Source organism: Triplophysa rosa, linkage group LG12 (genome assembly GCF_024868665.1).
Source record: "Triplophysa rosa linkage group LG12, Trosa_1v2, whole genome shotgun sequence".
Lineage (NCBI taxonomy): Eukaryota > Metazoa > Chordata > Actinopteri > Cypriniformes > Nemacheilidae > Triplophysa > Triplophysa rosa.
The window spans coordinates 24,690,578-24,704,848 of record NC_079901.1 but is presented as its reverse complement, the minus strand read 5'-3'; the positions used below and the strand labels follow the sequence as shown (position 1 = coordinate 24,704,848).

Below are 14,271 nucleotides of genomic sequence, written 5' to 3'. Positions count from 1 at the left end.
ACAACAATGTATCATGTTACTCTTTGAAACATTGCATCCCGTTCCAAACATAGCAACAGGAAGTGACATCGTCGACTGCAAAGCACAAAGCGTCAATCACTGACAGCCAACCTTCAGTGTCTTCTACCCTAAACCTTTCAAATGGAAGCGAGTGTGTTTAGAGACATTAGGTGTGAACATAAATGTGTGTGCGGCTCACACTCACTAATGTGATTTTTCACTTTGTGAAATGTAAGAGGGGCCGGTGATGCCTCAGGTAATGTCAGGGTTTCCTGCAGGGCAGCCTCGCTCAACCCTTTCTGAGGACGTGTGAGAGCCTGGAGCCGCACGCACACGCACACACACACATGGACGCACACACACACACACACACACAGCCATCACAGTCTGTCTGCAGTGAGGGAGTGTACTGCCGTGTGCCCGCTGGTGTTGTGTGTGTGTGTGCATGTGTGTGTGCCCGCTGGTGTTGTGTGTGTGCGTGTGCATGTGTGTGTGCGTGCGTGTTCGCGTGTGTGTTGCAGAGCAGAAAGAGAGCAATCAATGCAATCTTTCATGTGCTTTTCTCATTCTGTGTGTTAAGATCAGAGAGTCTGTGATGTTGCCCTTAAAATGCGTGTTATAAAGATTGCTTTGGCTTTCAAAACCCAGTCTAAATTGTGCATGCAGTGTGTGTGTGTGTGTGTGTGTGTGTTGGCACCATAAGGCCAAACAAACTGGAAAGTGCACGTCAGGCCTTCTGCGGTGCCACGACATCTTTTCAAATAAAACAAATACAAATCTTCATTGTGTGCCATAAAGCAGCACCATTGTGCTCAACAAAAGCTTTGAAATGACACGAGGGTGAAATAATCAATGACTGGGTTAACTATAGCACTCCCTGCTTTCCCACAATCCTCTGCAGGACTCATATCAGCCCATCTCCCGACACACAGACCACTGACCCCTGAGATAATCTCATTCCACCGACAGCCCGCTCGAGGATCACAGCGTCTCCACGTCTGCGCGGCAGTTGGCACCAGACTCCGTGCCCATTGGTGCCTCCGGCTACTGCCTCACTCGCAGATTTATGGCGTTCTGATAAATGCAGGTCCCGGCGTGCCATCTGTGTTGCCGGCTCTCAGAGCGGCACCATTACAGACGAATCGACCGACGTGAAGCAGACAGACACGAGAAGGAAATTATAGCTCAACTATGTGAAGAGTTAGTTAACCGCTGAACTCATTACCGGGGAGAAATATTCATGAGAATGATTTTGGCTAACTGTTCACATATTCTCAAGTACTGATCGAAAAATAAACGCTTGAGAGTTTGATGATTGCAAAAATTTGCTCTGCGTTAAACATTCCAAACGACGCTTATCTACTCAACTCATACAAAAGAATTACACAATCAACCGGCCACATTTACAGGCAAAAAGAAATATTGCTTTTCTAACAAGCTGAAGTAGCAGTTTGGCTGTTTTCAGGTAACCTTTCAACAAAGAACACCACAAATAATCCAATAACCTTTACCAGCAACATCTACAAAATCAGAAAATGCTCTGATCAATATCTTTTGGGGTCCGTTAAAATATTTTCCCTAAAGCCAAAGCTCTTGCCATTTGATGTGAGTCTGTACTTCTGGACACTAAAGGTCAACACCAGGCTAATATTAACGCCATTATATTTAACAGTGTAAAGAAATACACCAAGAACTGACAAATGTGTACGATGAAGTGTTTCGCTGAACATGAGAACAGAATAAAGAGATCTGTCAGAGCCAAGTTAAATGTTGTCTAAACGCTTTGCATCTATCATCTGACACTGCGGCTTTGTTACAATGTTTCACATCGCACACAATATTAGCGAGAGCAAAAAAAAGAGCACGCCCACGCGTCAACCGCCCATCAATGCACTTCGTTCGTTGTACTGAAGTTCAGCTGTGTTTGTTCACTGCATATCGGTGATGGATGTGATATAAACGGTGGATATAACGCTGGATTTGCAGATCTTTTGAAACTGATAGATAGCGCGGTCCCAGCGTTAAAAGATGCCGGACATGAACCGCACGCGGTAAGTCAAACTAAGTCATATGTCTGTGTTTTGTTGGCAATCGGCGCGTACGTGTATAATGTAAACAACACAAACTTATAGTGAATCAACAGTTATGCAGGGATAATGCAATGATGTATTGTGTGCTCGTGCTGTAGTCCCGCCCCCCCCATATGCCTTCAGGGGCTTGCCTGTTTTCGGAAATAATCGTACAGCTGTATCTCTCTATTATAAATGTGATCAAACTAAATACTCTTCGAAGAAACAAAGTATGCAAAACTACTCTATATGTACTCAAGTCCCTGTGAACCGGAAGTTGCGATCGTTTTTACTTCCATATTTTGACGCATTTCCGAGTGAAATGGAATGTCGAATGAGAAAAATAGTGGGCGTGGCTTTCGTCATTTCGATTTGATTGGATGTATAAAAACAGACGTTGCGTTTGAAAATGGAACTGGCAGCAGACTGACAGTCAAAGGGGAGGAGTTAACGGATGCTCCGCCCAAGCCGTCTAACATACATCATTTAAAATGGATAGTCATCATTACAGGAAGGAAGTGCCTTTTCAGATTTTAACTAAAGATTACGAGGTCACACGATTTTTAAAAAGAGAATGACCCACATTGATCAACTATTCACGATAAACGCTACAATATTTCATGTACAAATAGGCATTGTCATTTTTTATTTCACTAGGACTTTAATATAATATTTGGCAGAAACTGCGTGTTACCTCCGCTTTAATATCTCAATTATTTCTCCTACACATCAGTGAGATTAAATGGAGAGCAAAAGGACACTTTTGTTTGAGTCTCATCTGCATCAGACATTTCTCCTGAGAAAAAGAGTCAGAATTCTCACAAATGTCCCCATTCCAGTTTCACAAGAGACCTCAACAATGTCTCAAACTGAGCTCAGATTTGACTTTCACTTGACACAATTAAAATCAAAGCGGCTCGTGTGCAACAAAACCTTCTGTTCTGTTCCTCTCTGTCTGTCAGACCTCGGGCCAGCGGCCCGCGGCACCACACACACGCCTGCAGACAGATGTCTGCGTCTGAGTGGAACCGAGAACATCGGGGGGGGGGGGTTCGCTGTCCAACGGTGATGTTCAGTATCCTGTAGGGGGCAAAATCTGCCCTTTTACCCTCCTGCCCCAAGACACTGGATTAAACAGGCCAAACTCCACCAAAATACCTTCACCACTTTGTATCCAAAGTGACTGACAGCACATTTCATTTATTATGCATGTTTACTGGGATTTAAACCCATGACCTAGCACAATGCCCCACCAACTGAGCCAAAGAACACTTAATTCAGACTGGGAATTCAAAGTCAAGACAATACAAAGAAATGTATCCAGAATTACATTGAATAAAATGGGATACTTTTTTGTCTGTAATGATAGCGTTTTTGACAGATACATTTTCTAGAATTCACAGTTGAATCCGAGCATTGATCTTTCAGACTGGTCATGTGCATCGACCCCAGGGTCAAACAGGACTCGACACGCTGACCTCAAGAAAACGAAACACATAGATAAAGACCTCAAGATAAAAACACATGCTGTACACTTGAAAAGTCTTGAAGTTCTGAACCAGCGCTCTGAAGGTTGAGAGTTCTTTGGAAACCTTCAGTTTCAGCCGAAGCCCAATTACACAAATGCCTCGGGCGTCCCCCAGGGGCCGGGCTCATGAGGTCACTTCCTGCTCTAAAAGCACCAATTATATTCAAGAGAATGCAGCATTACACATATGACCTTGGCTAATATTCGACTTTAATTATCCTCAGAGTTATTCACTTCATGCCAATGAAAACAACAAACGCAATGTGTTAATACCAGCAGCTGTGTGGTATTTAAAGGACTCATGTTACTATTATTTCTCAGAAAAACATTTCTAGCAACATGACTTTGGTGCTGTGAGAGGAGATCATTAGAAACGGAGCTAATCCAAGTAGAAAATCTTTTGTGTGACACGCTGGGCTCTGCTTGGGCAAGCATTTCTCTCTCGGTCTGTCTTCTCTGAGATCTGTGCCACGTCACCCGTCTATTGATCACGTGTAATTTGCATCCGCGGCAGATGACAGTCGCGTGCACCGTGAGGACGATGATTTATTCATTTCAAATCAAAACCGCAGAATCTTCAGAGAGAGACTGCAGGGCTCTCTGGATCTCTCGTTTCTGTCTCAGCCCGAGGCCATGGGAGCGCGAGTCCTTCTCATTAACAAGGTGAATCAAGCCGTCGCTCTCTAATTACCCGACATGACAACCGGTAACATTCACACACGGGCGGCACAAATCACAAGTCTCCAACGTCTCGCTCCGAACCGGATTTCTCTCTTTCTGCCCGTTCCTACAGATGACACTCGCTTTGGAGAATACGCTGTCTTGTGTGACCTCAGGATAAGAGGTGTAAAGGGTCAAAGGTCACAGTGAGCAGTGACATCAGGAGATGAATGTTACCAGTCAGAAAAAGAGACATAAAAACAGACATCTATTATCAGAGAAAGCTCATAAACGGCGTAAGCAAAAACCGCTAAGCAGAGGTCGTTTTTTTGCCCATTACCCCGATTTCGCGTTGTATTTTTTCTCAGGCCACGTTTACACGATGAAAAACTGAAAAGTTTTTCCTTTGCGTTTTTGAAAAGTTTCACGTACACATGACAGCGTTATCAAAACGGTCTGCATTTACACGGATCCAGGAAAACGGATAAAAACGCTGTGGTTTGCATGCCAGGCCAGTGGATGGCGATGTTGTTGTGTAAAGAAACAGGACGTGCCTTGGCTCACACACGTGCACAGTTATAAGCCAAAAGTGCTTTTTAATACCGTTGGTCGACGTATACATGTGTTTAAAGTCTGGCGAATGTAAATATTGTGTCTCCGCTGGTCTAATTGGTGCAGCAAATCCACATTTTGCTGGGGAAACGTTAATACATAGTCCAGCAGCAAGAGCTCACGGTACGGGGAAGCCGCCATATTGTTTTGGCTATACTCACGCGACTATTTCGCATGCGCGTGACGTCATCGTTTTCAGAAAGTTCCGTCTTGCAGCTTACATGTAAATGAAAACGGCGGCGTTTTCAAAAAGTTGCACTTGAGACTTTTTCAAAAGTTTGCGTTTTCAGTCCCCCAAAACGACGTTTCCGTCTAAACGAACGACTAAAACGCATAAAAAGTTTTCATTTGCGTCGTATAAACGACCTCTCAGTCTTGTTTATGTGTGCTTGTCTGATGGCGTAAAAGTCTCAAACGGAAGTAACAATAAAATAACACATAAAAGTCCTTGGATCATGCAGTTGCCGTAGAAACAGCAAAATGAAAAACTATTGTTACATATGCAGGTACTGCAAACATGAGAAGAGATATAACAATACAGCTTCTGAATGATTTCCTGCAGGATTTTTAATTATGGACCATCGATGGTGACGTCTAGAGCTGGGCAAAAAAAAATATTATTCTTTTTTTAAATGCAATCGATTCGATATATCGATTCTCAAAAGCCTTTTATATTTCCGCAAGCACTGAACATTAATTAACGTGAATGTTATTGCTACTACTATCCACTAGATGTCACTTTTACAACGGGTTGATGTTACAACAGGGAGCACATCGTTCATTCATTGCTTCATTAAAGTCCCCGTGAACCGGAAGTTGCGATCTTCCATATTCTGACACATTTCCGAGTGAAAAGGAATTTCAAAGGAGAAAGTAGTGGGTGTGGCTAGCGTTTTTAACTGCGAATTGATTGGATGTGTAAAATCAGCTGTGCATTGATTTTGGAATGGAACTGGCAGCAGACTGACAGTTGAAGGGGAGGGGTTAACAGATGCTCCGCCCAAGCCGTCTATTTTACGTCATTTGAGATGGATAGTCATTTCAGGGCGGAAGTGCATTTTCAGATTTTAACTGAAGATTATGAGGGTACATGAATTTTAAAAAGAAAATGACCCACATTGATAAACTAATTACAATAAACGCTGCAAATATTTCATGAAATTTTTAATCTCACTGGGACTTTAACATGGCGGATGTGGGTGTGTCGTCGAATTTAACATCACCTTCACATAAAAGGCAGCGGTTCATATGATTGCAGCCTCTCTTTAAAGCTCATTTTAAGCTTTAATTTTGTTAATTATATCTTAAATGTAAAATAACCTGACCCTGTTTGATAAAGGTATGTGAAAAAATAAAATGTAATATACAGGTTTGTGGCTCTTCATTTCTTTTTTTAATTCACCGTTGTAATCTGACGTTTATTGATCTTTTATAGAAATATCTGTAGGATTTGCATTAAATCTATAATCACTGACTCGAAGCGAGAATCAAATCGAATCGAATCGAGAGCTTGTGAATCGGAACATCAGAATCGATACCCAGCCCTAGTGACGTCACTACACGCAAGAAACCTGACAAGCCTCAAACTTCCATGTAAACACATTTTTCTGCATAGCCGGTTTATTGATGTGCATGTAAACGCGACAAAACAGGTTTATTTTATGTGCTTATTTTTATAGATATCCGTTTATTTTGTGCATGAAAACTCAATCAATGATGCCAAAATGAGTGGATGATAAAGTCAATTTAACGTCCATTGTTTAATAAAATCAATGTATGTCACTGAGAGCTACTGTCTTCTGGAGTTACTGACCCTTTCATGTCTGTCTTCACTGTAAAAAACTCTCTCTCTCTCTCTCTCGTTCAGTGTTCTCAGGCACATCAGCTCATGCCCAAACGTGTATAGTTCTTTACTTCGGATTCCCCCGCTGCTTACATCCCAAAGAGATCCACGTACAAAGAGAAAGACCGACTACAGGCGACCACACACACACCCGCACACGGGCCTTTTTGCTCGCTTGCAGGCAAACTCTCGCTTTGTGTTGTTTTTTCTCTCATTACAGCACTTTGTAATATTCAAAAACACACAGGGATGCCAAAGGTATCGCTAAAGCTTCGTTCTTTTCTTTTTCCTAGCTTTTGTTTCACTGCTCTTTTCTTACATTTGTAATGTGAAACCTACAGAAGATCCTCGTGACCACAAACAAGTGAACACACACATTTCACATCTCTATCATTTCCTCGGTCTTAAAAAAAGATATAAATGTGACGCATGGAAACACAATCCATCAGAGACACACAACTAAAAACTCTTGAAGAAAAAGAAAACAAATCAGAAAAAAAGCAAAACACTCATCATCTACAAAATGAACAAATATCACGTAATTTTGTCATTGCTGTTTGTTGTGTAAGCGATGTAGGAGTTTAATACTCAGGGTTTAAGGGACAGTTCACCCAAAACTGTAAATTCTGTCATTGTTTTTTCATCCACGAGTTGTTCCAAATCCGTATAATTTTTTTGTTTGGTTAAACACAGAAAGATATTTGGAAGAATGCTTATAAACTAAAATACTTCTCGACCCCCATTGACTCACATAGTAGGAAAAATGACAATGGTAGTCAAAAGTGCCCCAGAATTGTTTGCTTTCCTACATTCTTCAAAATATCTTCTTTTGTGTTCAACAGAACAAAAAACGTTATAAAGACTTTTTTTCTACTATGGTTGTAAATGATGTCCAAGATGTGTTTGGTTACAAGCATTCTTCCAAATATCTTTCTCTGTGTTCACCAGAACAAAGAAATTCATACAGATTTGGAACAACTCGAGGGTGAGTAAACGATGAGAGAATTTTTATTTTTGGGTGAACTATACCTTTAAAGGTTCAAAATGTTCCTATATTGAGACTCTTCCCATCACAGCGTCACATTTTCCGAAGGATCGTCTGCTCTTCAGAAGGAACAGAAGCATTATGGGATGTTTGTGTCTCTTTCGGTTTAGAAGCACGACGGCTCGGTCCACAGCAGAGATGTCTAAGTTTAAGACCCACAGCGCAACGCTATCACAGAGAAAGAAAGAGAAACAAAACCTGCCCGGAGGAGAAAAAATGTTTGAAGAAAATGATTCGAAGAGAAAAGCCCAGACGTTCCCATCTGACACACCCGAGTTTCACACGACTTTATAAAACCAGAACAAAATCTGGAGACCAGGACGAGAAATACATGAGAGAAAGTCACAAACACAGATGAGAAAATACAGACAGACTGTCTTCATTCAGGTCAGATGAGGGAGGTAAACTACACTGACTCACCGGCACCGCTGACTTAAACGCTGTCAATACTGGATGATGTTAAAAATAAACTATTCACACCGTTCGCAATGTCAAAAAAATATGTTTCTTTATCAGTGGTTTCATTATCCGATTAAAATATCTACACGTCCAAAAAACTAAATAAGACGTGAGGCCTTTTAGATTTTAAAGAAAACAAGTTTAGTTTGTTTGTTTTAGGCATGAACTTCACTTAATGTTATGTACGCTAAAAACAAGCTGTGTGAAAGGGGTCAAAACTTAATTCAAGACTAAAAATAATTTCATAAGATATTGTGTTTCAAAGAAATGTATCTTAAATATCTGAATATTTAAACAGTCAGTCATGAGCGTTTATTTTGTGTGCAAAACATCAGGTCTAATTCAGATTCTGTTTTCGTGTCCAGTTTTAGTTGTGTTAAAATGTTTCTAATATTTCACAATGTCTCACTTTAAACCTGGAACAAAGACAGTCAACAGAATCAACACAACGGCAGAAAATGAGCCAAGAGAAAGATCCTGGGATTCATTTGAACCGAATCCCATCACAAGAAGCGGATGATGGAGAAATGTTTGTTTTCTCTGGTTCGGTGTGTTCTGTCCTCTCTGTAAACTGTGCCGTTTAGCAGCACCGAGCGCAAGCGTTTACCGTCACTTTGTCCTTGTCTGTGACACGCCGGCCGCGGGCGAGTCGGGCCGGAGGCTGCCGTGGTTTACCCAGGTGGTCAGCAGTGGTCACTCTGCGTCCTCTGCCCTCTCTTCTGGTGTTGAGACCGGGGCAGAGATGATGAATCTGTGGCCGCAGACGGTCTGTGTGAGCTGACACAGTGATGTATCTGCCAGGCCGCGTCTCGTCCGCTCTCTGCCGTGTATTTGCGGCTTCTTTGGCTTTGTTCCGCCCGGTTCCTCTCTCGATTTGTCATGTGTCCCCGGCGATCTCCGGTTTCCTCTTCAGATTGGTTATTTCTGCGGGAGGCTCTGCTGATTGGGGTGCCGCCCCGCTCCGGCTTCATGACTCTTTTTTTGGCCATTGATTTTCACTGAAGGCATTTTAAAAATATCCCACCCGACCGCTGGGCATCGCTGAGAACTGTGGAAATAGATTCCCGAACGCACGCGCTGGGTGATATTACAGGGAATCAGATGTTTGTGAGGGGCTGGAAAAGACGGATGGATAGAAGAGCCGCTCTGATCAAACAACATCTGTCCGTCAGACACACACACACTCGCTTTAACAGGAGTAAAAAAAATCACACATGACAGTGCGATGTTTTCAAGACTCAATATCAACTCAAACATTTCTCATCAAATTCCTACAAGACTATTCCATTAACACTTTGTTGACTTAATTTTCAACTTTTATTGTTACTAAGAAACATCAGGAGAAACATGTGAGAGATAAAATAACAGATGACATCTCTTTAAAATCTCAATTATGTCTTCTAGACCTCAATAAGATTTCAAGGAAACATTTGCTAAAGTTTTATCTGTGTCTCAAATATTTTCTCAAATGTGTGTGTCATGAGAGTTTGAGAAGAGACGTCAACTATGTGTCAAGCTGAGCTCAGATTTGTCTCGTCCGCAATCAAAAGTCAATATTATTAAGATCTCAATATCAACTCAAACTTTTCTCATCACATTTACTCAAATCCAGATTATTTGACCTTTACAATCTACATGATTTCTCCAGAGCAATTTTAGGAGAAACACATCTGAGACTAAATTGAGACTTGAATCCAATCCAATCCACTTTATTTATATAGCACAATTTTAACAAACACAAGGTTTCCAAAGTGCTGTACAAGGAGAAAAAAAACCCCAGAATAAATAGATAACACAATAAAAGCACCATAAAATATGAAGTACACAATAAAATAAAAGATGGAAAAATATGCATGTATACGCGTAAAATCAACACTCTACCTGCTGTCAAAAGCCAACGAAAAAAGGTGGGTTTTAAGAAGTGTTTTAAATTGAGACAGTGAAGAGGCCTGGTCTAATGTACAGCGGCAGTCCATTCCAAAGTTTTGGAGCTGCAACGGCAAAAGCTCGATCCCCTCTTAGCTTAAGCCTAGTTTTAGGCACTGTCAGGAGCAGCTGGTCAGCTGACCTGAGAGATCGAGTAGAGGTGTAGGGGTGCAGCAGCTCAGAGAGGTAAGGTGGGGCGAGGCCATTCAAGGCTTTAAAAGCAAATAAAAGAATTTTAAAATGAATCCTAAAATGAACGGGCAGCCAGTGGAGTGCCAAAGAACCCAGATCAACTGGGGGGGGCCTCACAGAAGTGCCACCAAAGACCATGACTTCTGTCTTGTCCTCATTAAAATTCAGAAAATTTAAAGACATCCAAGCTTTAATGTCGTGTAAACACTTTTGCAATGGTTTCATAGAGTAAGAATCAGACTTTTTGAGGGGGACATAGATCTGGCTGTCATCCGCATAGCAGTAAAAAGAAATACCATGTTTCCTGAGAATGGAACCAAGTGGGAGAAGATAAAGAGAAAATAAAAGGGGACCAAGCACAGAGCCCTGCGGGACCCCACATGAGAGAGGAGCAGTGGAGGACACAGAATCATCAATGCTGACACAGAAAGTCCGATGTGACAGGTAAGACCTGAACCATTTCAGTGCTGTGCCACTGATGCCCACCCACTGCTCCAAACGAGCAATCAGGATTTCATGGTCCACTGTATCAAATGCTGCAGTCAAATCTAAAAGTACAAGGACAACACAGTGACCAGAGTCAGTAGCTAAAAAAATATCATTAAAAACTCATAAAAGCGCTGATTCTGTGCTGTGCAATGTTTTAAAACCAGATTGGAAAGTCTCAAGAATATTTTGTTCATTTAAAAAATCCATTAGCTGGGAATACACAATCTTCTCTAAGATTTTAGAGAAGAAAGGCAATTTAGAGATAGGCCTAAAGTTTGCCAAAACAGTAGGATCCAGCCCAGGTTTTTGTAATAAAGGCTGCACAACTGCATGTTTAAAATTTACAGGGACTACTCCAGCTGACAGACTGCTATTAATAACTGTGAGACAAGATGGCCCAACAGTGGGAAAAACCTCCTTAAAAAATCGGGGCGGGACAATATCATCTGGAGACCCTGATGGCTTCAAGTGACCCACTATCTCCTACACAAAAGGCAGGGTCACAGGCTCAAACGTGTCCAGCACAGCTGAACAGGGGGGAAATACTGAAGGATCAGAAATGAATGAAACACATCAAATCTCCTGATCTATGAAAGAGCATCATTACATTTACATTTATTCATTTGGCAGACGCGTTTATCCAAAGCGATTTAAAAGTGGTAGAGCATATAAACATTTTGTCAAACATCTGAGCAATAACATTTTCTTCTGGGTGAGATTCTAAGCGGAGGTGAATTAAATAGTTCAGATAATGATGAGAGTTCATATTGAGACACATGAGCAATTTGCTCTCCGTTAATTCTCATTTAAGACTTTAAAGAAATCATTAGACAACAAATGTAATGATGGTTAGTTGTTAGGGGTTTTAAACACGAGCATCAGACACGTAAGCCGCAGTCTTCACACGAGTGAAGTGACTGTGAGTGAGTGAGTGAGTGAGTGAGTGAGTGAGTGAGTGAGTGAGTGAGTGAGTGAGTGAGTGAGTGAGTGAGTGAGTGAGTGAGTGAGTGAGTGAGTGAGTGAGTGAGTGAGTGAGTGAGTGAGTGAGTGAGTGAGTGAGTGAGTGAGTGAGTGAGTGAGTGAGTGAGTGAGTGAGTGAGTGAGTGAGTGAGTGAGTGAGTGAGTGAGTGAGTGAGTGAGTGAGTGAGTGAGTGAGTGAGTGAGTGAGTGAGTGAGTGAGTGAGTGAGTGAGTGAGTGAGTGAGTGAGTGAGTGAGTGAGTGAGTGAGTGAGTGAGTGAGTGAGTGAGTGAGTGAGTGAGTGAGTGAGTGAGTGAGTGAGTGAGTGAGTGAGTGAGTGAGTGAGTGAGTGAGTGAGTGAGTGAGTGAGTGAGTGAGTGAGTGAGTGAGTGAGTGAGTGAGTGAGTGAGTGAGTGAGTGAGTGAGTGAGTGAGTGAGTGAGTGAGTGAGTGAGTGAGTGAGTGAGTGAGTGAGTGAGTGAGTGAGTGAGTGAGTGAGTGAGTGAGTGAGTGAGTGAGTGAGTGAGTGAGTGAGTGAGTGAGTGAGTGAGTGAGTGAGTGAGTGAGTGAGTGAGTGAGTGAGTGAGTGAGTGAGTGAGTGAGTGAGTGAGTGAGTGAGTGAGTGAGTGAGTGAGTGAGTGAGTGAGTGAGTGAGTGAGTGAGTGAGTGAGTGAGTGAGTGAGTGAGTGAGTGAGTGAGTGAGTGAGTGAGTGAGTGAGTGAGTGAGTGAGTGAGTGAGTGAGTGAGTGAGTGAGTGAGTGAGTGAGTGAGTGAGTGAGTGAGTGAGTGAGTGAGTGAGTGAGTGAGTGAGTGAGTGAGTGAGTGAGTGAGTGAGTGAGTGAGTGAGTGAGTGAGTGAGTGAGTGAGTGAGTGAGTGAGTGAGTGAGTGAGTGAGTGAGTGAGTGAGTGAGTGAGTGAGTGAGTGAGCGAGTGAGCGAGAGAGCGAGTGAGTGAAAGTGAGCGAGTGAGTGAGTGAGTGAGAGATTGAGTGAGTGAGCGAGTGAGCATGTGTGTGTGGTGTTAAAGGTTGATTGTGTGTGTGTGTTACACTTTGAGTGTGTGCGTGTGTGGTGTTAAACTCCGAGCATGTGCATGTGTGTGTGATGGTAAACTTTTTGTGTATGTTAGACTGTGTGTGTGTGTGTGTTGTGTTAAGTTCTTGAGTGTGTGTGTGTGTGTTCATGTTTGTATATCCCGGTGGGGACCTAAACCTGAACACACACCAACACATGGGGACTCGTGTCACCGTGGGGACCAAAATTGAGGTCCTCATGGGCACAAAAGCTTATAAATTGTACAGAACAATATTTTTTAAAAATCTAAAAATGCAAAAAGTGTTCTATGATCTTTAGGTTTAGGGATAGGGTTAGGGATAGGGGATAGAATATACAGTTTGTACAGTATAAAAACATTACGCCTATGGACTGTCCCCACGGGGATAGTAAACCAGACGTGTGTGTGTGTGTGCGCATGTGTGTGTCTGAGTGTGTGGTGTTAAACTTTGTGTGTGTGAGCTATAGTAGTCGTCATTGGGTGGGTTGGAAAGTTAATCTGGCTGTGTTGAGATGATGAGCTGCCTGCCACTTAACAGGGCGGGGATCCACTTTGATCACACGGCCCCGGGCACAGCCTATTACAAATCACCTCATTTACATACTGCACAGACTGATGGGAGCACTACAATCCACTGTGAAGGGTTAGCACTAATGTGAAGCAGGAGAGAGAGAGAGAGACAGAGAGGAGAGAACGGACTGATGATGAATTAATGGTTTGTTGATGACAGGTGTTAAATTACTTTTCTATGCGTTAAGTCTTTAAATCTGTGAGTGACCTCATAGCAACATGCTTGACAAACGCCCAGAAAACCATAGCATCAAGCCAAAAGCCCCAGAGGAGACTTTAGCAACACCATGACAACAATGTTTCTTCAAACAGCACAAACACATGAGCTCAGCAGAACTGCTCTTCATTTACAATCCCGTCTCTCATGTTAGCACATTATCAGCGTTATTTCACTGTCACGGTTGCTAATTCTCTCTCTTTGAAACCACGCGAGCGGAAAGTCTTCATGATGCTAATGGTGTCTGCAAAACTAAAAACCTCTGACTTGATCCCCAATCACGTCCTCATTCCATCTCTTAAATATCAGCTCTGAGTGCCAGAGAAAAAAGGAAACGCTCATTTTTTAAAGATCCGTCTCTTTTTGCAGGACATCAATCAATGAAAATAATTTCTTAAACTTTTTTTCACGAGTCAAGACTTTAAATGGCGTTACATATGTAGCACAGCATGAAAAATTCATCCGGTGGAGGCTTGAAATGTCAGCGATAATGATCGGATCCTCACCTCCTTTGCCTTCTGCTTCAGACGGGCCTGTTCTGGATCTTCTTGCCGCGAGCGACTCTGGGAGAGAGAGAGAGATAAAGAGAGAGAGAGAAAGAGAGAGAGAGAGAGAGAGAGAGAGAGAGAGAGAGAGAGAGAGAGAGAGAGA

General features: G+C 42.4%; 1 protein-coding gene across 3 annotated transcripts in view; it reads right to left on the bottom strand.

The window, feature by feature from the left end:
• LOC130563307 (transcription initiation factor TFIID subunit 4-like) overlaps nucleotides 1-14,271 on the bottom strand; it is a 75,515-nt gene that overhangs the window by 29,714 nt on the left and 31,530 nt on the right. For 2 of the 3 annotated variants that reach the window (XM_057348764.1, XM_057348763.1), the window contains one exon: nucleotides 14,127-14,183. In XM_057348764.1, the coding sequence (XP_057204747.1) occupies nucleotides 14,127-14,183 (57 nt within the window). Of the gene's footprint in view, nucleotides 1-9,544; nucleotides 10,883-14,126; nucleotides 14,184-14,271 lie in introns of those variants that run through there. The other variant, XM_057348766.1, reaches the window with a different exon arrangement.